The sequence below is a fragment of the Chelmon rostratus genome, chromosome 15 (genome assembly GCF_017976325.1).
Source record: "Chelmon rostratus isolate fCheRos1 chromosome 15, fCheRos1.pri, whole genome shotgun sequence".
NCBI classification, from domain to species: domain Eukaryota; kingdom Metazoa; phylum Chordata; class Actinopteri; order Chaetodontiformes; family Chaetodontidae; genus Chelmon; species Chelmon rostratus.
Genome location: NC_055672.1, coordinates 2,173,149 through 2,199,236, shown reverse-complemented (window position 1 = coordinate 2,199,236; position 26,088 = coordinate 2,173,149). Strand labels below are relative to the sequence as shown.

General features: G+C 45.0%; 1 protein-coding gene across 1 annotated transcript in view; it reads right to left on the bottom strand.

Moving 5' to 3' along the window:
- kcnh5b (potassium voltage-gated channel, subfamily H (eag-related), member 5b) overlaps positions 1–26,088 on the bottom strand; it is a 131,345-nt gene that overhangs the window by 9,779 nt on the left and 95,478 nt on the right. The window contains exon 12 of the mRNA XM_041953353.1: positions 19,351–19,547. Within this exon, the coding sequence (XP_041809287.1) occupies positions 19,351–19,547 (197 nt within the window). The remainder of the gene's footprint in view (positions 1–19,350; positions 19,548–26,088) is intronic.

Here is a 26,088-nt window from a genome sequence, read left to right as displayed (position 1 = left end):
CTGCATTGACTAAAAGGGGTGAATATGCAGCAACATCATCACTGCATTAAGTCATGCCTTCCCTCCTGCTTTATAGTGAGAAATATGACAACGGGTTGAACGTATTTCCCTTCAACAGAAACAAAGCTGCGAGTAGGTTTTATTCTAACAGACGAAGCATGCGCACGCTTGTGTTTTCTGCTCGATCAGCTTCAGACAGCTGTTGGCGCAGAGACGCTCGAAACATCGTGGCACCAAAAATCTATTTTTATCCCAGACTTCAAAGCCCCGGCGATAAAGATAGCTCCAATACGAGCTGGAGTTCAGCCTCGCACGAACGAGAGCACCAGCTGGAGACGGAACAAATGCAACATTATGTTTACGAGCGGCCCGGACGGACGTCAGGCCTGTTTAAATATTGAGGAGCAGAAGGGGGGTGTCAGAGTTTATTTAGGGCTTCGCAGAGAGACGCTGGTCGGGCTCAGCAGTGTCTTCATTTCAGCCGGGCTGTGATAATCTGATAATCTGAGCAGAGAGAAGGTAAACAGGACGAAACATTATGTAATATTATCTGCAAGTCCAAACAGACAGACAGCACATGCATGCATGCACAGTGCAGTGCACCATGTGGCAGTGTTATGCATACTAAGGATTTGCTTTGTCAGCTAAATGCGTACCCTGCACACCTTGCTTCAGCAATATTTTGTTTAATTACAGTCCTGCTAATAAAGCAAATTTACATTTAAAGATAGAGACAATACAGACACTAAGAAAAAAGAAGGGAGGCAGAGGAAGAGGAGAGAGAGAAAGGATATGTATTCTTTATACTGCAGCAGAGGAACGAGATAAAGAAAAGAAATGTTGTTGTAAAGACTGGACTGAATACAGAAACAGAAACACAGGAAGTGTGAAACGCTGAAAGAGGAAAACAGCATCATAGAAGAAGAATGAGCCGGAAAAACAAACAAATAATGAGGAGATAAAGGGATGAAGAAGAAAGGCCTGGTCTAATCCAGCTCCACCTCCAGGTCCGGCTGCAGCCTCTAACCCTGCGGTCCAGAGAGGTGGAGCGGCACCGCCCACACAGATAGAAACAAACTTTTTGCGGCCATCGTTTCTGGACGAGTTCATTTAAAAGTTGGGACTCCCTGAGACCTTCTGTATTTTCACGACAGAGAAAATACATTCTGGTCGTGGCCTGAAGAAACGGACCAGCGTGATGAATGGATGGAGAGAGAGAAGCTATGAGGGAGGAAAAGAAACCGGCGTGTGTGAATCTGCTGCAAAGCATCATGGGTCTTTCTCATGGAGCACTTTTTATTTTGATGCTTCCTCAGCTGGCGTCACTCTCCTCCATCGAGGAGGAAATCGGCCCGTGGTTTGTGCTTCGTGCAGAGCCGCCGGCGGTCACACGGCGCTCTGCCTCGCTCATTCATCACCGTAATCGGCGGGCAGGAAGCGGCTGCGGGTGGATGTGGTGAGAGCGCGGCGTGCAGGAATGACAGAGGAGCCCATTAGAGGGGAGCGTGACTTGTTTGTGTAACAGGTCACATTCAGATAAACCAGCAAACACAACACAGACCAGCGGAGCAGAGAGAACCTGACCCGGCTTCAGGTCAACACGCTGTTTCACGCTTCAGCCTCAACGAGAAATCCTGAGAGTGCTCAGACCAAATCTACCGTTCACTGACACCTGCTGATGAAGATCATGTGATGTGATCTATAACTGGCGCTTTCAGGTGAGATTTCATAATAGTCTCAACTGACGTCTAGTTTCTGACCATTTCTGTTGCTGAAGTTCATTCTTGACCTCAAAAATAGTTTGACCAGAAATAAATTAACAAATAAAGTTGTCTTTTAGTCTTAATTAGTGGATGGCGTTAGCTCAGTTGCCATGGAGATGAATCACCTACAATGAAAAGGTCATTGGTTCGTGCTTTTTTTAATTCTCAAGGTCCATTAAGTGGCTGTAGTCATATCACATGACCTTCATTAGCACATGATTGTCTACAATTCCATCATCATGATGAAGATCATGTGACTGAAAGCTCCTCAGCAGCCACTAAAAGGACTGTGAGGTGAGGTTGTCAGCTGCTGTTTTCCAGGTCAACAATGAACAAGTTATCATTATGTATTGATGTTATTTCAAGTTTTGACTTCATTTTTGTTTAACTATTTTTTTAATTTTTTTAATTTTGTTATTTGTTTAATTATAATTAAGGTTTTTTTTTTGCTGGAAAACTGAACATTTCAATCAAAGCACATTAACACAACGTAAAAATCCAGAAACAAACTCCAAACAGATGAGCGATGATGATTTGGTTGGTTGGATTTGATGATCTATCGTGTCCTGTTTCAGAAGCGAATCTAATTATATTTGACTGAACTGTTGGAATCAATGAGCAGAATAAAATGACAGAAAGTTGCGAGCTTCATGGAGAGCGAGGACGCGACTGGAGAGGTTACACAGGGTCACCAAACTTTAGACTGGAAGCAGGAAACTGAACCAGATAAGTGAGTGACTGTCTCCTACAGTCATGAGTTATTACACGCTTCTGAATACAGAAGATCGATAAGAAACTTTTAAATGGACTCTTTTGATGAATTTAATATTTACTTGTGTTTCTCCCTTTTCATTTGTACCACAGTGTTACATTAAATGAGTTATTGAGCCGAAAGTCTCGAGTTCGACCCTGCTTGTTAGGCATTCAGCCTGTTTGTGGGTTTTAAACACAGTAAATTACATTCATTTCAGTTCATTAAGTACTACAGTACTACTACTACTACTACATCTTGTCTAAAATCACCTTTTCAGCTTTACGATCTTTAATCAAATGTTAAATAATGACTGCAGGCGCCAGGTTTTTGGGACTTCAGTGCAGAGAAGAAAGAGGAAGAAATGCCGACTTTTCCCCTCTGAGTTGATGTTAAAGTGAGTAGAGGAGGAAGATTTTGGCAAACAGGGACACTGGGGGGGTCTAGAACTACTTCTTAATGAAATGAGTTTTGAGGTTAGCATCGAGAACAACAAGGAGCACAAGGTGGGATCAGCAGGTCTGAAGTCTGATTCATTTAAAATTCTAAATCTTAAGATGTTCATGAAATCAGACCCCTGTTTTCGTTGCTATTTATGGTCTGCCGTTTGTCAGCTGTAGCCATGCAACGTGTTTACATTCAGTAATTACTGCTCTATGTGGTAGCTAGTGGCAGGGTCCGCCATTCCTGGGCTGGATCCAAACTGCATTCACATCTAGAAATATTCAGATGAAACAATCTTTACATTTACGTTAAAAGCATTAAACCAGCAAATCATGGAGCTTTTATTAGAAGCAGAATAAATAAATGTAATTCTGGTCATGTTTTGTTTAGTGAATCAGGCAGTAATGGTAGAGGCTAGCTGGTGAACATAGCTTTTAGCAGCTAAAGAGCCTGATATTTCCCTCGGGGGCTGGAGGAGAACAAACACAGAGAGAATATTGGACATTCGTCATGCGGACACAAACACGACTGTACTGAGTGTGAGTTGTTTCTGCTGCCCCCCAGTGGCCAAAAAAAAATCAGTTATTGCAGGTTTAAGTGCAAACAGAATCAAGCAAAGGCTGAAAACAGGTGAAAGTTGTCCTGTCAGACCTCCACATGCATGTTCAACAGATGCATTTCCCCTTCAGGTGTGTAAATGAAAGGTTGCTGCAGTGCATGCTGGGTGTTCGTCTTTTCCCATTCAGACTCATAATGGCTGAGAATCTACAACTGCGTTAATCCACCTTACTCTGCAGGCTCTGATGAAAAAAAGACTTTATATGATTAGCAGCGGTACGGCTGCACGTAGCCGGAGCCAAAGCCAGCTCAGCACACTGAAACCCACCAAACGCTCCCGTCTGCAGCTGCCAACCAGCAGTCTGTCAAACTGTGGAAATTATACAAAGTACTCAGAGAAATAAAACATGATCCGACTGCAGCGGAGCCGTTTCTGCTCTGATCCTGCATTAGCTGCAGCCACACAATAAAACAATTTAAAAAGAAGGTTTGCAGCAGCAGGAAGTGGTGGTTCGACAGCTCTGAGGACAGGAAAAAGGATCCAAACGCAGACATGGCCGGTCGAGTTATGTCTTTGTGTAGTTCAAAAATCAATCAGCCGGCTCTCAGGTTCGTCAGAGGAGGCTGACAAATGCGAGGGGGCTGAGGGGGCTGAGGCAGGCCGGCAGGTGAGACAGGTGAGACACACAGGACGGTTACAGAGTTGGTTTTAGCTCTGATTTAAACGTCACAACCGGATGGAGGATGATAACAGCGTGGTCCAGTCAGTGTTGGAAATGGAAGGTAATGGACTGCATCTATACAGCACAAACACACACACCAGTGGCAGAGCTACCAGGAGGAATTCTGGGCCTGATGTCTCACCTGAGGACACTTCAACATGCAGACTCAACTCTGTTTCCTGAAGTGTTCCTGAGTCCAGGTATTAATCTCTTTATCCAATCACGTGTTGACAAAGTGTTGAACCTCGCTCCATCCTCGCTGTGAACCACTGAGCCTTTCAATCATGATGCTATCACCTGTTACCAATCAACCTGTTTACCTGTGGAATGATCCAAACAGGTGTTTTTGGAGCGTTCCACATCTTTCCCAGTCTTTAGTTGCTCCTGTCCCAACTTGTTTGAAACGTGTTGCTGCATCATCAGCAGATATTTACAGAAATCAATGAAGCTGATGAGGTCAGACAGCTCTCTGCAGGCTGCGTCGGGAGGAAGTCGAGTAACACCTCGGAGGCGCTGTTGGTGTCGAGGTTTAATCCTGAATGCTGGGGGAGAAATCGTGTGTGTATGTGTGCGTGGGGGGCGCTCAAACCTGCACTTGATTAAATTCCTTTTGTCGAGTTGTAGTTCTTTGTGTCTCTCTCTCTCTCTCTCTCACACACACACACACACACACACACACACACACACACACACACACACACACACACACACACACACACACACACACACACACACACACACACACACACACAGACTGATGGATGGATGCTCAGTTGGCTCACACAACAATAGCTGGACTGAATAAAAGGATCTAAACTGGACGGCAGGCTCGCGCGTGTTGGATCGGACTACTGACTGCGATCCCACATGAATGAGAAAATGAAATTACAATGAGCGCGAGCGGCGGGAAGCGGCGGCGAGGGAGGACCGACGCGGCTCTGTTCTGGCAGACATCGAAGGAGCTCGTATCATAAAGCTTCTAAAAATAGAAACGGTGAGAGAGAGACTGCTGGGCAGGAGACGAGTGCAAGAAGAGATAAAATACACCGACTTAAGAGAGGAGGAGGCTTCGATGAGCTTATTCACACACGCACACGCGCATGCGCGCACACACACACACACACACACACATATTATCAGCTCACACACTGATAAATAACTGTACCCACGTACCGTGTGTGAAGTCAGCTCTGTCTGCTGGAAATTAAATGTACACACAATCAATACATGATTAAACACACTGCCCCCCCCCCCCCCCCCCCCCCACACACACACACACACACGCACACACACGCAGGCTTCACTTGGACGGGCCGCCAAAGTGCATGTGACGACCCATTTTAGCATTTCTTGTTGTTGTTTTGTTTTCCGTCAGAGAGAGCGACGCCACCCACGATCGATGAGGACGATGTCCCCTCGCTCTCCCGTCATCAGACGATCACAGACATAAACAGAGAGAGAGGCGTCCTCTGCACTGGCTGTGCTTACAGCAGGCCCACTTACGCCGTTGTTTGGTAAAAGCTCGTAAATGCAGTCGCTTGGTGCCGATGTCGTTTGGTGCCACGCTGCTTTCGATCGTTTTGACGGCTGCATTAACATCGTGAGGCTCGCCTGCAGCTGTGAGACGAGAAAAAAAAAAATCAAAACGCTTCGGGGCGACTCGGGAAAAGGAAGACGAAGAAAGTCGACAGAGAGACACAGCCGGTGTGTGTGCAGCGAGCACAGGTGTAGGTGTGTGTAACAACCTGGGCCTGCTGGAAACAGGCTAAAACACATCATTCTAATGGACAAACACACTGATGTGACAGCAGACAGAGAGAGATCATGGTCAGTGTTAGCTTCTGGGCTACGGCCACTGTGTCCGTCACACACATCAATCATCAAAAACTGATGTTAGAGATGTTCTGCTTGTGATTATGTAACAATCTGTTAAATCATCATGTTGCTTTCTGATGACTGTGATCAATAAATAATGATGAATAAATGTAAATATCACGGAAAAGCTTATTACTGATCCTGTACGCACACACACACACACACACACTGTACATACACTCTGTGTACTGTAGCTTGTTTTCACAGCTCTCTGCCCTAAAGCACATCACAAACGAGCCTGAGGGACTGAGGCCTTCCCAGGTGATCCTGCCTGTCATCGCACACACACTCACACACACACACACACACACACACACACACACACATTCATGCGCGTGCACACACACACACATGTTAACTCATGCGTTAGTGATGTGTTTACTGTATGTGAGGATGTGCAGAAACAGTAAAATCACTATCAGGAATTTAAAAATCTGATGTCTGTAAACTATAAGTATGATAGATATAATCTGACATCTGTAAATGATGATAAATGTGATGATGGAGAATCATGACACATAAGAGCCTGCAGCCAGTGAATGTCTCCTGTTTTTCTGGATCTATCGATGAATTGGTGAATCAGCTGATCACTCTGCTACCCGCTGGCTGCAGGACCTCTCAGGCCTGCTGCAGGACCTCGCCGGCCTGCTGCAGGACCTCGCCGGCCTGCTGCAGGACCTCTCAGGCCTGCTGCAGGACCTCGCCGGCCTGCTGCAGGACCTCGCCGGCCTGCTGCAGGACCTCGCCGGCCTGCTGCAGAACCTCGCCGGCCTGCGTCACAACAAGATGAATCAAAGAACAACATGCGGACTCAGCTGCGTCCACTCCTTTCAGCAGCATGTTAGCTCCTCCGCAGAGAAAACCCTCCCTCGTCTTTCTTTAATGCTGCCGCCACGTCTCCTCGGAGACCAACGCAGGAGGAAGAAATGGGTTCGTCTCTCCTCTTAACTCCAGCGATTCATTATTTACCAGACGGAGGAGAGGAAAATGAGACTGTGTGCACGGATGACTTGTTCTCCTCTCTGCTGCACCTCGCTCCTAATGCTCCTGCTGACTCCCTGTGCTGCACCCAACACACACGCGCACACACACACACACACACACACACACACACACACACACACACACACACAAAGACGCTTCCCTACAGACGCTGCATGTAAGCTTCGATACGCTCGAAAGCTCACATCCATCTATAGACACAAACACAGATTGATAGATTTACAGATGTACTGTGAGGCTGCAGCCAGACTTTTCTTTCTGAATCTGATTCTCGAGGTCAGGCCAATGATCCTTTATTATGTTTAATTCAAAGTATGTTTGACAGATACCTTTAAAAAGTCTACTTCTAAGTAGACGTCATTAAATTCTACTTAAATGTATTAAAAATGAATTTACCAATTAAAATGGTATCAAAGAACTATACGAATGAATAAAGGGTAAGTTATTAAACTATACAGTAAACCCTTGTTTTTTCGAGGGGGTTACATTCCAAAAAGAACCCGTGATAGGCAAAATCCGTGAAGTAGAAGTTTTTTTTTACAATTATTGTACAATTAAATACTCTATTATACATTGAAAAGAAAGAACAAACCATTTTACAGGCTCAAGCATTTGTTTCACAAATAAAAGTACTTTAGAAACGTTTTTTTTAACAAATAACTTCTGTACTGTGCAGTCAAATAATAATTTTAGTCATCGATGTGAACAGAAGGCTTCAAATTGCGGAGATTAGCACCGCCCACCGCGACCCGAGTGATTGGATTAAACGGGAGAAAATTAAAAATGATTATGAAAAAAATACAAAGTACAGTGGGACAAATAGTGACTCAGGTGTATTTCACTGCTCTTCAGACTGAGCCGCTGCATCCTGACTCCGCTCTGCAGTGTTTTCTTCTTCTGAAGCCCGCGGTGCAGGTGTGTTTGTTCGGGAGAAGAACATAGTGATAGGCAAAACTCCAAATTACAAGAGAATTTGCACGTACGTAATGTAAATTTGGCGAGCTGTTTTACGTACGTGTACATATTAAACTGCGACGTTATTGACGCACAGGTAGAGAAGAAGCGGAGTGACTTTTTAGCCAATCAGAATGCAGAACACAATGCACGATGCAAATCCGTGAAGTAGCGAAACCCTGAAAAGTAAACCGCGTTATAGCGAGGGATCACTGTATTACAAATACTGTCAATAGTAGTAAAGTGTACTTATTTTCAAGTCCTTTGTAAAACACTGCTTCATTAAAGTGTACTTAATTTTCACATAATTATCACACAGAGTAACACTGGGACTCAGATCTTCACCAGCCTCTGTCTGTTTCTAGAAGCTACTCATCGTCATCTAACAGCTGCACTCACAGACACACCCTGATGCTTCATCTTTCAAAGATTCATAAACAGCAGACACACACACACACACACACACACACAGCGAACCCCCTCCTCTCCTCAGGACACACTCCTGAGCACAAACACTCGAGTTGTATTCATTATTAAAAATCCAGCCTCCTCAGAAACACTTGACACTGATGCTGCCCCGCAGACGGGGAGAGCTAACAGAATGGATTATGCTCAACTGGCTTTACATACAGTCGTATTAAATCTCACTCTCATGGTAATGCTGTAGGTTTGAAAGGCTGAAAATGAACAAGTGGAATAAATACAATGGGTGCACGTGTTTCACAGACTCATTTCAACACGTCAGCCACGTCTAACTGTGCTGCTGGGAGCCGCAGACGATCGGGAAGCTTGGCTTCGGGTTCGGACTGAAAGGAAAGTTTGTCAGATTGTGTTTTCTCCCCCTCTGAGGTGGAGAGATGTGAGAAAAGAGCTGGCAGGGATCAGATGATTTGATCTGAGGTCGGAGCTCCTTTGTCTTTACAAGATCGGGACCATTTTTTCACTCCTTTCAAGTCTGCAAGATGCAAAACTCCACCTTGTGACGAAGCAGCTGAACATCTGCTGCTGCTCTTTTCTTTGTGCTATTAGTTGAAAATCTAAAGTATTTGTATGTATATATATCTGTACGTACTTCAACTGCACTGGATCTCTGGTCATGTTGGTCAGTTTGGTTCAGAGTGGATTCACCTGCAGTTGCATCTAGACATTCATGGCTCCCAGAGGATGAATCCTAACAACTGTCGACTTTTCATCTGGTGTCACAGACGGGTCAACATGTCATCAGCTAACGCCTGACTTCCCGTCAGCGTGCTGACTGGACTCATGCTTACACGACAACATGAGCTGAAACAGCAGATTTAAACATGTTAAATGCTGATGCAAGGGTTAGCGCATAGCATGCTAACACACTGACTTGTGTAGTGTGCTAAATGCCGAACAGGCTAACTGTAAAAATGCTACCTGTTGAATCAATAGATGAATCAGAAGGTGCTCATTACCAGACAAAATCAGCTGATCACAGATATTCACTATCAGCATACATGTTGTTATGATAGTAATAAACTGTATTTGCAGAGCACCTTTCATCCCTTTCAAAGCGCTTTACAAGCAAGAAATTACATGCACCAAGTGAGTGTTTTACATAAAAACAGATAAAAAATGAATTAAAATAGATGATAATGATAATAAGGATGAAAATAAAAATAAAAATAAAGGCAATGCATAAAACCACTGAATAAAATGATAAAATCTTTGAACTTAGTGTAGCATGTCTGTTAGCATGCTATGTTAGCATTTGACTCTAAACACGGAGTCCAGCTTAGACTGATGGAAGTTAAGATTAAAAGCTTGTGATTTATATTATTTATCAGGACAAACTGGACATTTTTCCACCAGCAGTGGTGAAGATGTAAAAAGAGTGAAATAATTTTGACGTTTTCCTCCATCCAACAATTTTGCCTTCTGTTGTGCAATCAGAGTGACTTCTTCTGAGTGTGGCTTTAGCATTTAGCTTCTTTGTGTTGTGGTCGAGGGACTCATCTGAAATCATCTGCAAAGGTCACGTCTGGCTGCAGAGACGGCCGGCGAGAACAGGTTTAAGTCACTTTGGAGCGAACCACTAATGACCGTGATCATGTGAACACTGTTTCCACCGCCTGTGGACATGCTGCTCTGTGAGCTAAGATCTGGCCTGCAGCTTTTGTTCAACCTTCTTTTACGATAAGCCAGTTTCGCCCAGGGTGACGTTTTACATTTCTATTTTTAGCCTTGGAAAGTTGGGACTAACCCCGCTGCCGAGCCAGGCTTCAGCCTACTTTAGATTGTATCACAGAGAAGTGATAGCCATGGACTACATGACCCTCAGGCCTTGGATCAGTGTAATGTCCCAGAATGCTTTTAGCCCGGGGTTAAATGTAATAGATACAAACATACATGCAAGAGTTACTCAAGCAAATCTGAGAGAGTCAAGACTATCGTGAGCCTCCATTATCTGTCTGTTAGCACGACGTTAAGGTCCGAACGGACACCTGAGAGAGACACTGCGAGAAGAAGTGGAGTCGGCTGCAGCCTGAGAGCTCACAGATGGCCTCTGCGTTCATGAGAGGTCATGAAATACACTCCACATGGGGGGGTGAGCAGACACAGCTTGTGTGTTTTTTGGTACGTGATGCAGATGAGGCTTTTTTAAGCGCACACATCTGCAGCTCTGATGACCTGAAGACCTCAGTTGCTCTCTCTGTTGTTTTAATCCCAGATGTGAACAAACGGGGACGAAGATAAAGTGAAGAATCCAGCAAAAATCTCCCTGGACTTCATGCTTCACAGCGACAGGCTGGTGGTGGAGGCTTCAGCAGCACAGCGTCCATCACGCCGCCTGGATGTCAATAATTACTGAATCTCCAGAACGACTAAAATAGAAACGTCCAGCAGAAGGCTTCTGGCGTGCTGCAGCGTGACCGGATCCAGAGGCGCTGCAGCGGATCCGGACCTCTGACCCTGAAAAACAACTGGGTCCAGTGCTTGACCGGCTTTTTGCAAACATGCTGAAAAAAGCAATTAAATCCAGAGCGAGGAAAGATTCTGTACACATGAATCGTGGAAAAAAACAATTAAAATAGACAAATGAAGCCAGGATTTCTGTATGAGACCAGATCAGAGCACACACGTCTCACAGACCTGAATCTGGGCCTAATAAACGCTAACTGCCCGGATCTGAACGCGAGGGAATAGCTTTTCCACAGGAAGGGGTGAAAGCAGAAACAACTTCCTCTCAGCGATCAATTAATTATCACGTTCACTTTGTTCCGCTGCGAGTGAGCAGAGCGAGGGAGAGGCTTTTGGGAAGCTTTGCCCTGAGCGAGCTGCTGGTCAACAGCCTGTAATGAAGAGCTTCTGACAACTGTGCTGGCTGCTCGCTGCTTACAGCATCATCATCATCTTCATCGTCGGCTGGCTGTGAGAGAGACGGGCACGCGGATGAAGCAGAGCTTTCCAGTCACAAAGGAAAAATACTCCAATCGAGATTTTAAATCCACAGAAAGATAAGATGAGCCTCTTTCTGGACACGCTAGTCTGTTGAATACAGGTTTATTACTGATAATATTTATATCGCAGCCAGTATAGAGCTGGTGTTGTGTTCATGTGACCACTGAGCCAATCAGAGCTTTGCAGCTGGTATTGAGAATAAAGATGTCCTCTTCCTGTAGGAGAGGCAGAAAAATGACCACAAACATGACGCCAAGTGCGACTGAGTGATGCAGCTGATGCATCTGAGAACGTGTCTCCTTTAACGTTTAAATCAGCAATTTATGTAGATTTTACTGCACTCAGATCAGATTTAATCATTGCACTTCTCTCTAAAGGTTTAAAAACTCTGCACACCCAAAATATTCTTCCTGTCGGCTGGCTTTTAAAAAATATGCCCTTAACAGTCACTGAACACACATTTCACTGAGGTGACACACACACACACACACACACACACACACACACACTTTCTTGTCCGTCACATGAATAATCCAACAGGGGGCTGGTAAAAGCCTCCCGGTCTGCAGGCTTCAGCCCTGAAGTCTGTCCCTCCCAGCACACAAGCTGTGCTGCAGCATGTGAAGCCTCCCAGCAGACGCCTTTAACGTTCCCTCCTCATCCAGAAAACACACGTAGGAGCCCCGTTTACTCGTTTGTTTAGGTTTCTAAAACTCGGCAGAACAAGGGCGAATATCCCACAGATGAAACTCAGCGAGTTAACTGTGGCCAGGATCCTCCTGGTGTGGATTCAGATCTGTTTGTCCGCAGTCGCTCTCTGCTGGCACTGCAGGCTGGCTCGCATCAGGAAATCAATTAAGTTGCCAAGCAGAAAAATATTCAGGGTTTCATCTGGGTGAGGCAGAGAGGTGTAGACGACTGAGGGCCAAAACACAGGAGATTTTAACTGTTCTCCATCACTTTATGTCCTTTATTTACATTTCTAATGTCAAACAGGCTTCAGACCACATGTAAGGTGTGAGGTGAGCTCCCCTCCCCCGAGCTTCAGCATAGGCAGGAAGGATGATGTTGCCCTGGAGACGAGTCAGGTGTTTCCTGTTTCCTGTAGCCATAGATGTTCAGGTAAAGTAAAGATGATGATTCTAATCGGGTTTATGGATGTCATCCAAAATGTCGCCATCATCTAGAGGTGTCAGTGATGCTGACTCCGGAAGCACAAGCCTGATGTCTGCATGGACAAAACGTCTCGGAGAAGACGGAGGTTGTGTGAATCTGGTTTAAATGGTTAATAGGCATGAAAATGAAAGAAAATAAGTTCTTACTGCTCAGTTCGCCTTCACCTCGAACCGCCATTGACCAGGACGACACTGATGATACATCATAGACCAACAACAGCAATATTATCACCCAATTTTCCATTAGAATAAAATAAATTAGAAACACTAATAAACTTTGATTGTGTTATTTTTGTGTGCTGTATCGTCATTAGCATTTTTTCAGCAATGAGACGGAAGTTTCTCCCAGCAAAGAGAAAACTGCAGACGCTTTTAAGCAAAAAGAGTTGGAAAGAGCAGATACGCAGTTTTTTTTGAAAGGTAAAATATCTCTTTTAGACGGCTGACGAGGCGTTTAAGAACCTTGGGGAAGTAGTAAGAAGAAGAGTCCTTCCATAATAAGAGCTCTGGTGACTGGAGGCTTGGTGTCCTGCGTCCTGCTGCGCTGTTGCATCTCTTCATTCTCTCTGTTTACCTCCACTAAATCTGCCACAAAGACTAAAGTGATGCTCGTGGAGGAGAGGAGCGAATGTCTCCTCTCTGTTAAGCTCCTGATGCAGGAGTTCAAGGTGACAATGCATGAAAACATGAGACACTGCAGACTCTGCAAGTGAGTCCAGCAAGTCCAGAGACAACAGGACACAAACGATTCCTGACTTCTGCAGCAGAAATGAAGCATTAGAGGAGCTACAGCACCAGTTCATGTTTCCATCTCCAGTTCATAGTCTAATCTTTGATTTTAACATGTTTCAACATTAAGTTAATGTTGGTGGCGCCAATTCTCCAGTCGGGCGCCATTAAACCAACCAAACCTCAAACACATGAACCCGTGTGGAAACTGTGATTGAAATGTGTCATTATGGTTTGTCTCATGTAATGACTCCAGGTCAGTTACAGTCTCACTGCACACAGATCTGATGTCCTCTCACTCCAGCGACACAGCTAATGAAGAGCCAGTGGTTCAATGAACACACATGTTTTTTATTCTGCTCTCAAAAGAGGAAGCAGTGATAAAAGACGTTTGCTAGGGCCGTTAGCGGGTCCATTAGTGGGTGTTTTGCAAACTGACATCCTGACACACCTCGTCTTCTCTTTTCAGGAGACATATTTCATAAGTGTAATAATTTCTTGTCAGTGGCGGCGCTCTTTGTTTCAGGTGAGGCAGGTGCTTCAGCTTTAAAACTCTGCAGGAAACTGCTGATGATAATGTTGTTTTTTTCACAACTAGTTTAGGTCATTTCAGATCATTTATACGGCAGAGAAGGTTCAAAACGAGGTGTAAATAAAGTGTCAAACTGTCTGTCTGAGGAGTTCGTCGATGTGTAAATGGTCTGGAAAGCTGCTAACCAACCTGAGCTGGAGGTGCTGGAGTTTGGTGCTTTGGCCCTTTGAGTGTGTTTACTGCTGTCTGTTTCAAAGAACTCTGGGAAATCAAGTCCTCAGTGTTGAAAAAACGTTTGCTCACTGTTACTTGGGGCCACAGATGTCCAAAAGTTCCTGATGCAGCTTTAATAAGATACAGGTGAATGGGTGGAAAAGACTGATGGAGATACAAAAGGATGTGGAGAGCAACTGAAGCTTTTCCATAGTACCGTCCTGCATCTTTTATTAGTTTTATTTCAAATAAAAGCGACTGTGGCATCAATATGCAAAAGAGAAGACAATCTGTGAGTCAGGATACGTTTAGTTTCAGTACTGATACATTCATACATTCATGGCGTCCATGTTTCAGGCTGCTGAACGTGCCTGGACAGTAGAGCCCGGCATCATGGCCGGTGAATACAATGAGTATCATCCGCTCTGCATCCAAACATGACCTTTGAGAGTTAACCTGCAGACTTGGCTGCGGTCGCTCAGCAGTATCGAGCTGCTGGCTGAATGTCTAGACCGAACTGCTGTGACTGACATAAACAACCATGTCTACCTGCTGCAACTTCATCTGCGGGAGTAACTGCAGTGCAAACCTGCAGGACCTGCACTACAGCAGTCACACACATAAACAAGCATGTAAGTGCAGTCTGTTGCTCTGCTCCACTGCTGAGGACTTTTATTTTGAAAGAGGAAGAGAAGCACACAGACGCGGTGGGACAGTCTCATCAGCATGTCCAAACAGGCTTTGGTCATTTTTCACTATGAGCTCAATTGTAAAGAAAAGCTGAACTGGTACAAAGAATACAAAACATAAAAAGTAGTTAGTAGTGAGCGCAGTGCCACGGCAGGCATCTGCGGCGCCATCTCGGGTCATCAGCCGTTCAATCGTAACGAGAGCAGCAGGTCAGCTGAAGCTGATAAGACTGTGAGGAGACGTTGCTCAGCAAAGGTTAGCATCCACTGCTTTAGCCTAATGAGCGCCGTCCAACCCGCTGCCTGATAAAACTGATCGATAAATGCTCCTTCTCAAACACAAACAGGCGTTTCACACAGAGTCTGAGCAGGATGCAGAGAAAGAGGCTCCTAAGGAGGAAGATGAGGAGGAGGAGGAGGAGGCACTGACAGCCAGCTGGGAGGGAGAGAAAGGAAAGTGCTGATGGAGGCAGACTGCTGGCCAGCCGCTATCGCCTGAGTGACAGGGTGAGTTAGAGCTGACACACATTCTGGTCTCCTCAGAGTCCCACAGGCCACGTCGGAGCTCCCGCTAGAAGTTGTTTATCTTCATCATGGCGGCGCTCTAGCAGCTGTCACGCATCCTGGGAACAAAAGAGCTAACTGAGGAGAGAGAGCTCTGCCCACGTCTCTATTTCTGTTGTGTGTTTACATGAGGGCACCGCCGGGTCAGATTCCTGCTGCACGCAGCAAAAAAGTGTCCGTCCTGACAATTAACTCCATTTAGAGACTGTTCAGCACGGCTGAGGCTTGTTTAAAGGCGCGCTCCTGAATCCTGACACATCCTCTCGAAGCAGGTGGAGTTGTGGTGAAGGAAGATGGTGTTCGAAACGGGAGCCATCATCTCATCGTAATGGTAGTTTTGCTTTCTAACTCTTTCTGAAGCTTCACTGAGCAGATTTGTATGTAAACTGCTGCAGTGTAATCAGTCTAAATCAGCGGATTATTGCAAGGAAAATGAGCATCCTGGTCTGTCTAACTGAGAAGTATTCGTCTCTATAAATAAATGGCTAATTGAACCGTTTCTCAGCTGGTGATGAGACCAATCAGTCAGACTGTACCTCGGTCAATCCACCAGCTCTGGTCTGTAAAAGCAGACATAAAGCCAGAGTTTCTACAGACAGAGTTAAAACTGTGTCTCTATTCTTTACAGAGTGTCATAATTAGACAGGAAGTATGATTCAGAAGCTGGTGAAGCTTTATTCTCAGGCTCCCATCGGTTCCTACGTCACTGTAAACTCACTGGAAGGTGAGCTGTGGTCTGAATTACAGAGCTCTGTTTTAGTGCACATGCCAGCATGCAAAGAGGCAAATATACTGTTCAACATATGTGAAGAGTAAAGTTTTTCTTATAAACTCATCACTGAACTCTAACTAAAACACCTGTGTAGAGTTTACATGGGAACAATTAGACCCCTGAAATAAAGAAAGAAGGAAAGTGCTCCCTGACTCGTGCAACAGATCCACTTCTATCAATCCACACCGACTCAGAGACAGACGAGAGAATCCTCTATTATCAATCTGTGATGCTGGATTAAAACTCCAACGTTATTGTGCTTCTTTAGTGTCTTAGCATGCAAAACTTTGCTACCAAATTTGTGGCAGCCCTGCCAAAAGCTGCTGGAGCATATCACTAAAACCTCACAGGGTCAAATCACATCCACCATCAGAAATCTAGTAAGAAATCCAGCTTCTGGCAGTGGGAACTGAAAACAGTGACTAAGGAAGCAGCCAGTCTGTGAGCACAAGTCTGGAGTTGAAGTCAGACTAAAGCACATTAAAAGTAGCCGGCCGGATCGATGCGCATCACTTTCTTCAGGCACGGACAGATACCTGCAGCCTGCATCTGGATAATGTCCTTTAGTGAACAGCGATAAACGTGTTTTATTTAAATGAATATTCATTGTTAGTCAGGATGGAGCCAGGGTCAAATCAATGCTGTTCTGAATCTCTCTGATATCCTGCAGGTACCGCAGGAATATGCTTGCACACATTTGACAACATGGTCACACGTAGGTGTCGACGCAGGGCCAGGTAGGTAAAACACACACACACATGGCCATCAATAAATTATAAAGCATAAAGCACGAACTTAAAACACACAAACAAACACAGAGAGAATGAAAAGTCAGTCAGAACCGGCTAAAGGCCACAGGACGTAATGAGGCTACCGGCATCGTATGTATAATTTATTACGTTTGAGGCGCGCTGAGAAAAAGACCTACTGAGCCCAGAGAATATGAAGTATGAAAAACAACTAAAGGACAAGTAAACAACAACAGACCTGTTATGAGAGAAAAAGCAGAAGAGAGGATGTGTGAAGGACAGGAAATACGAGGGAGTGTCGGGCAGATGGGCCCGTGTGTGTGATGGCGGTGTGTATGATGGCGGTGTGTGTGATCATGGTGTGTGTGATGGCGGTGTGTATGATGGCGGTGTGTGTGATGGCGGTGTGTGTGATGGCGGTGTGTGTGTGTGTGATGGCGGTGTGTGTGTGTGATGGCGGTGTGTGTGTGTGATGGCGGTGTGTATGATGGCGAGTGTGTGTGTGATCATGGTGTGTGTGATGGGGGTGTGTGTGATGGTAGTGCGTGTGATGGTGGTGCGTGTGATGGCGAGTGTGTGTAATGGCGAGTGTTTGTGATGGCGAATGTTTGTGATGGCGGTGCGTGTGATCATGGCGGTGTGTGTGATCATGGTGTGTGTGATGGCGAGTGTGTGTGATGGCGAGTGTGTGTGATGGCGGTGTGTGTGATGGCGGTATGTGTGACCATGGTGTGTGTGATGGCGGTATGTGTGACCATGGTGTGTGTGATGGCGGTGTGTGTGATGGCGATGTGTGTGATGGCGGTGTGTGTGATGGCGAGTGTGTGTGATGGCGAGTGTGTGTGATCATGGTTTGCATGCTCGAGCCTCTACTTTTGAACTCTGCTCACTCAGAAGGTGGAGAAATGACAAAAATCCTCGATTAATGAAAGAACTAATGTCTCCTCACCCGTCCTCAATCCCTGATTTCCTCTTAGATTTCCCATCAGACGTCCCAGTCATGGCTAATAAAATCTGGTTCATGTTCTCATAGACGCTGTCAGGTGACTGACAGCTGGAGCACTTTGAGGTTTGGATGGATGTTTATTTCTCCTGGTTGAAACAGCAGGACAACACATGAGCAGCTGTGTTATCAGAGAAATATCAGAGATAAAACATCAGGAAGGCTGAAGGATCCTCCAACAGCTGCCTGAAGGAGGCGCTTTGAATGTGCCACAGCGATGATTTACCCTCTGAACGGAGATCTTGAACCACATAAATCAGCCATCAAAGATGAAATAATCCAAAGTGAGTGATGGAACAGAAATCTATCTGAGTTAAAAACATCACTCCTCTGTTCACCCCATCATTACACCTGTGAGGAGCATGAACGCACCACGATGAGCAGCAAAATGAGCCGTCTGACACAAAACATCATCAGGTGGCACCAAACAGGTCAAACAGCAGCTACTTCAGGGTATTAGAAATACAACTGAAGTACAGAAAAGTCATTACAAGTACTTTTACAACTTTTTGAGCTTAATTTAAAGTGTGTTTGACAGATACTTTTAAAAAATCTGCAGTACTTGAAGTGGTATTTCAAAGTACTTATAAAAAGTGGACTTAATTGTAAGTGTACTATAAATTGTACTGAAGTGTACTTTTAAAAAGTGCACTAAATAACAAATATTTTTAATAGTAATAAAGTGTACTTATGAAAAATATACTTTGTGAAACACTGTTAGCAGCTTCACTTCATTTGAAGTGTATTTAAGTATATTTGCAACACAATGGTGATATAATACAATTATACTGCGAGTGTGTTTTGAATGCTCAAGAATCCTGATTTTCACTGGTGGACTAGTTGCAAATTTAGCAACTATTTACACTTCAAGTGTACTCCAGTGGCCCTCAAGGACTACTGGAGTACACGGAAGTGTATTTAAAGGCAACAAAAACAGCACAAAGTGTACTTAGTACATCCTTCTAAAAGTAGAGTTCAAGGTGAATATTTGCTCACCTGAACACGGCTCACTTTCATGTCTGTAAAATGTGTTTCATTGTGATTTGTTAGCAGAAAGTAGGACAAAAATATCAAATAAAAAACAAAAATAAACAAGCAATCAATATCAATATCTATATAGCACTTATTAATGCCTTATTCTGCAATGACCGTATTCTACAACTACAAAGTGTTTTCCATCAGTAACCTCCTAATTACTGCTTATTGAGAATTAGGAAGTTGTTGTGCATGAATTATGATGTTAATGACCCAGAATGAGGCATTAATAAGTGCTTTATAATAACTAATGAGGAGCCAGGATGCTACTAATGTGCATCCTAATAAGCAGCTAGTTAATGGCTGAATCAAGCATTTCGGTCTGTGTGTGTGTGTCTGCACAGTGTGTGTCTGTGTGTGTGTATGTGCGTGTCCACCGAGCAGGACACCTTACCCTCTTGCGCAGGTTGCAGGTGAGGATGAGGTTCCGGGAGAAGGAGTTGGCGAAGGCCGTGTAAAACTCCAGCACCTTGAGCAGGGCTTCCCTCTTGATGACGTGGAGGTCGCAGTACGTTAGCGCTCTGACGTTAGCGCACGCATGTGCCAGGGTGGTTTCCTTCCAGAAGACGTCACCGAACACGTCGCCTTTACCTGAGGACAAACAGGAGGGAGACGACCAGAGCGTGATGGAGCAGAGTTAGAAAAGAGGTTTAATTCTCGATGCATCAATTCTTTGATGGAGGCGACGCCTCAGGTAAAACTGACTGACGGCTGCTTCTCTTTGTCTTATAAACAGTAAACTGAATTTATTTGAGTTTTGGACTGTTGGTCGGACAAAACCCAAAATTTGAGGACGTCATTTGTGGTTTATTGACGGATATTTTTCACAGTTTTCTGATATTTCATTCACCAACCTATCGACTGATTAATAAAGAAAATAACTGCTGGAATAACTGGCTAACATCTGGAAACATCTGGGAGCAGAGCGCTGCAGGATCTGAAGCCTGCCTGCTGGTCGTCAGTGTAAAGCAGGCATGATTCTGCATCAGAAAGCAGACGTCAGGTGCTGTTCAATGATATGATGAGCTCTTATTTAGTACAACACTGAGGCTCTAACACAAACTGAACCTCTGCAGTCTGACAGGAAGCATCATAAAAGTAGATCAAGTCAATATAGAGAGCTGTCTTGGATATAAAGGCACCGCAGAGCCAATCGCTCCAGCAGCAGCTCGCTGAGGACGTGTTTTTAATATTATCTTCATGAAGCCATATTTTTATACCTTAACAACATGTTTGTTCTCATCCACACTGACAGCAACAAGAAGACAGGAGCAGTGAAGCTAATTGAGAGAGGAAGTCTCTGAAAATAAAATATAATTTTTTAGAGAAAACAGGCTGTTGTGGAGCAGAACGCATCACATCACGCTGATTGTCAGCTTAGTTTGTTTCATGTTAGAATATTAGAGAGAAGCTGGAAGGCGGCAGCTCGTGAATGAATAACTGGATGGTGCTGATTAGCTGTACGCACATACCGACTGTAAATCATTAAAAATAAACCATCTGCATCTCTGCGTAAGCCACACACTTTTTCTTCCCTTAGCAACAGCTTTACCTGGCCAAGTCCTTAGCAACCAGAGCTGCTGATTTCACCATGTGCACCATCGGCCGCTGATGCCAAGCAGCTACATCCATTTCATCAGTTTCAGATCCGACATAATCCAAGTGGAATGAAAGGGAGAAAACACGGCAGAGACACAGAAAAACACGCTTTAAAACTTTGATTCAGAGCAGAGGGGCGTTTCATTCTCGACTCGTCATTAATGCTGCGAACCAGATTTTGGTGCCATAAAATCACCAAAGCTGTGCCAGTGCTTTGGCCCTCCTCCATTACTGGGCACAGCACCCTGCCCATTGATTAACCAGTCCATTGTTCTCTCATGAACGTTGTAGTGGCACTCTGTGTCTTCAAAGTTCGTGTGTCACCTTTGCAACTTGTCTACAACCAGTATTTGAATCACTCGACTGAAACCAAGTCTTCCTTTTATGCTTTTTACTTAAAGAACGTATATACACATTTACAGAATAAAAGGGGTTACAAATCGTTTCTGTAATTTCAGTACGGTCAAAAAACTGTGTTGCTTCCTTCGCATCCAGCTGCATTCATGCAAGCAAAATTAAAAAGACGTATGATGCATTACGTAATGAAAGCCAAAATTACATTTCACAGTAAAAGTTTCCTTTTAAATTAACTAAGTTATGTATTCCTATGAAATATAATACCCATCATGAATTTCTTAAAATTATTTTTTTTAACTACATTATTATACTCTATAAATTCCCCATTAATTGGCTCTTACAAACGTAATCAATGACTCTATTCACATATGTGCTACATGTTAATCTATAAAACCAGGTGTGCTCACAATCTAACACATGCTAAATATTTTACATTTTAGTTTGTTTTTCTGCAAAAAGAGAAAACCAAACTAAAATCCTGCACAGCTTGAAGCACTGACCCTCTGCAGTTGACCTGCTTTCCTTCAGCGGTTTCAAACCGACTGCAGCCACCTGGACACTTGACTTATCACCTGCCAGCATAAATTCCCCATGTTAATCATCCCCAGCAGATGAATGCGTGTTTACAATTGTGAGCGTCTCCTGGGCAACGCAACAGTTGTTCTGATAATAATCAGAGGATGAAGAGTCATAATTAGAGGCAAAGTCAGACATGTCATATGTCATCAAAAGCTGCAGGAGGAGGCGATTTGAACGAGAAATAAAATAAAACAGGCTTTTTAAGTAGCCAGTGGGATATAACGGTGCTTCTATTCCACTTTTCCCTGCAGAGATCCAGTCACACTCCGGCTGTAATAGACACAGAAAGGAAAATCTGGGCTAATCAGGACTCAAATCTGTGCCAAACATCAGCTCAGCATTTTAGTGACAGCTGACCCCGATAGGATGTGATGAAAAGCAGCGCTCGGCGTCCACGGGCTGTCACAACACCCTGAGTGACAGACGTACAACGCTTCCAACACACCGGCGCAAAGAGCCCACAGAGAGGGCGAGCGAGCGGATCTCATCTCGACAATCCCTCCTCTGCGCCCCGAGGGCCCCGATCTCTCCCGACATCCAGCAGCGACTCCGGCACCGGGACTCGTCTGGAATGAGCTCCCCAGAGATCCGCGGCTTCTCGCCAATTAGCCGTGTGCGCGCGGTGTCGCGGGCCAGGGGTTGGTGGAGGTGGCGGTCGAGTGCACGAGCGTGACACTTACGGCGGGGTTAAAAATGACAGCGAGGACTGCTACGATTGGGTGGGCGGAGATGGATACATTAGTGCTGTGGCCCCCGTCGCCGGGCTTTGTAATGCTGCTGATTACTCACCCACAGCCGGAACCATCGCTCCTATTATTCTGCCTGACTGCTGCAGGGGCCAAGTGCTTGATGTACGCTGTTAAAGCTGTCTACAGTACGCTGTAAAAGCTATCCTGCCACCCAAAAAACACCTTCCATCAACAAACTTTTGAAACTTTTGTAGAGCTGCAATTAGGTATTTGTAAGGAATTAATAAAATTCGTTACGGTGGATAATAAATGTGGCTTAAATCGTAAATGATGTGTTTTATGGAAGTTATAATAATCCTGTTAGATCCTGAAACATCTGTTCAGCAGCTACTGGTTTGATCAGTTTCATGAACAGCGAGACTGTGAGCATTTCATGCTTGTTATCTGAAACGTCTGACGAAGCTTCAGATGAAACTGTAAACAGTTTTAATGCAGTGACTCACTCTGAGGTCAGTGTTAGGTGGCGTCACGATGATTGATGGTCAAGTTCACCTGTCAGGTCCACGTGGCCCCACTCACCTGTTTATTTACCCGACACCCTGAAGCACAGGTTGCATCCCTGCATCTGTACACACTGATGAAGGCTGGGTGGTCAAATGTGTGTGTGTGTTGCCAGGCAGATCCTGAGTGAGCTCATTAAAGAACGCATGACTGAGTGTGACCCTCTCTGCTTCCTACATGCACTCAGATATTGAGGCTCCAGCTCCATGTGCCTTCTCTCATGTACTAGCCGGTGCTGCACTAGTGTTTATTAGCAAGTTGCATAAAGTGCAGCGAAGCCGGTTAGAGCGTGGTGTAATATACTTCACAGACATATCTGACATGTGGGTCAAGAAATCATTTAGCTTTGGAATTTAGGGGTGCTAGTGGACTAGCATGGACTAGTCAAAACTGAGGTGGTCTGGTGGCTGGAGTAGCTGTGTGTGTAATAATGTCGGGGGGACTAATAAAGGGATGATTCTTCCTCTAAAGCGCAGCTGCAAGGTGTTTACCAAGAACAGGTTATCGATAAGGTCCGATTGATTGAACTATCATGATGTGTGTGCTAATACAGATTTCCCATCGTCCATCTGATGCGTGCAGAAGCACAACAGCATAATGCATCCTCGAGAACGGGCGGTTCTGCAAACCACTTCACTCCACAGTGTGAGCACAGGAGCTTTGTAGTACCTGCTACGTTTGGTTTGCAGTGAAAATGTCAGGTCGTGTCAGCTTACAGACAGACGTGATCGATATTTCTCACTAGCGAGCGTGGACGCCATTTACAGCTCCGCTGTGTTACATGCTAATATAACTGTAGATAAAATGAATATTATTGTAGAAATAAAAATCCTTCCAGAGCGAGTGCTTCCTCAGTGAGCTTTCCACGGTGAGACGCTGGCGAGTGGAACACATTCAGAAGTAAACAGCCACGTAAAGCAAAGAGACAGTTACAGGTTTCACGAAACAAGCACCTTTGATTCACTTGTCTTTTCTTACAGAACCTGGTTTACCCCTCCTGCATCCCTCCAGCCCTCAGGTTGGCTGCTGCAGACCTCCATCAGCAGAGAACCCGGGTACACGCCGGGCTAACGACGGCGTGAAGCGCCGAGCTTTAAACGTGTTTTTCTGATCTTTCAGCGTTCATTGCTGGAGCAGCTGTGGCAGATACAACGACAGATGTACATTTCTCTGTACTTCATTTACTGCAGAGGTTTGTTTTCCCGCAGCGGGTTGCGCCCCAGGTGACATGATGTCATGCTCCTCTGATCCCACGGGAATCACACTGTAGTGCCATGTGGAGTCTCTGCAACACACGGGCAGCTTAATGGGATGTTCAAAGCCCAGAGAGACCCCTGTTTAAATCAGCGGCGGTTAGTCATACGTGCATCTGTTTCAAAGAAACTCAGCTGGATGTTTAGTTTGTCTACACGATGATCGGCTCACAGTTAACGTCCTGACACGTGTGGCGATGGCCCTGAATGCTGCTGCAGCCTGTTCCCCCCCCATCAGCCCCTCGTGTTACTTTATCTCGCTCTGCAGCTCGCCAGACGCCAGTCAGAGGCATCTCAGGCTGCTGCTTTTACCAGTCAGACCATTATCCTGGAAAACCGGGTGGGTGGAGTTGTACAGTTGCTGCGACGCTGCTGTCCTCCAACAGCAGCATTAATGGTCCTTATTGTCTCGTAAGTAGTACCACTATTAACATCTGAAGCACCCTTTAGTGCTTTTAGTCTCTAGATAAATGTTGTTCCTGCCACAGATAAATGGTTGGGGAGCAATATGCCAGAAACAGTTTTAATATTTCCAGTTTTAGACACGATCAATGATTAATGACTTCTACTCAATATGTTCACTGGAGAAAAAGTAATAAAGAAATTTAATGAAGCTCAGTCTGCTCTCAACAAGACGAACTTGATCCGCCTAAAAATCCCAACATGATCAGCGCGATATTAATCAAAACCACTTGTGCTAATGAGGCCATTAATTAAGATAATTGATGTATTAATTATGCTGCTCCGGCTAGTCTCCACAACATATGGGCAGTGTTTATATGAGCTTTAGATCATGGAGGAACTATGTAGCTCTGTAAAAGCTATGTAAAAATCTTCTTTTTCCAAGATAAATATGCAAACGAATGCAGCACGGCCCCCCAAAATGTGGTTGGAGCAGTAATTTGTGTCATGCAAGTGAATCTCACAGCGGCTTACGAGACAAATGACACAAGCGCTGTGAGAAAAGAACATAAACTCTGACAAATAACATGTCATAAATTGCACGATTTCGTTGCGAAGCTCGACAAATAAAGCTAAAAAACCTGAAACACAACGTAAGTCTTTTATACTCATCCAAGCAGCAGACGAGGGACCGTGAAGCCTTTAAATCAGCACAGAAAGAGAAACACAGCTGCTTCTAAATCACATGACCCTCTCTCTGCATGAGATTGAATAAAAACACAATGAAAATTAACTCAAACACATTTTCCTTCAAACGACAAAGAACAGCAGCTTTCTCCCGCGGAGACCTGAGCTCCACTTTAAAGAGACATTTCACTGGATGTTAACGGTAACGCTCATGAAAACCAGTTTAAGGCTTCATCCCTTCAACACATTCCTCTTCTTATGTACTCCACATCTAATTCCAAGATGGCGGCGCGTGCGGACGCAGCGGCTCGTAGCTCCCGTGTTTACGTTTTTGTTTGTTTGTTTTTACTCGTTTCCACTTTTACTTCTCTTCTGGAAGCTCTGACACAGTACAGCAGGTCTGAACTGTGGAACTTTGGAGTACAGTTCGGACTTCACACACGCCCTAAACTGGACTTTATTCCACCGGAGCTGCTACGGACCCCAGAGCCCACCACCATCCCCCCACTGCTGCCAAGGAGACGGAGGAGGCACCGTAAACAAAAGCGGGGCAAGAGAGCCGGCGTGCGTGCTAGGCTACAAGCTAACCCTCACAGACCGGCTCTCCCCAGTCTCTTCCTCACCAACGCCAGGTCTCTCACCAACAAAATCGACGAGGTCCGTCTAAGGATAGTCTCTCGCCGGATGGACAGCTGTGTTACCGTTGTCACAGAGACCTGGCTGGACGACAACATCCCGGACGCAGCGGTGGAGATAGCGGGGCGCTCTCTGTTCCGGGCGGACAGGACTGCAGCTTCAGGTAAGAGCAGAGGCGGAGGCTTGGCGCTGTATGTACACAATGCCTGGTGTACAGCCACACGCACCGTCAGCACGTTCTGCTCTCCTGATTTGGAATACCTGGCGGTGAAATGCCGACCGTTCAAGCTGGTTAGAGAACTCTCGTCTATTGTTATTGTGGCCGCTTACATCCCACCGCGGGCTAATGCTAAGTTAGCATTAGAGGAG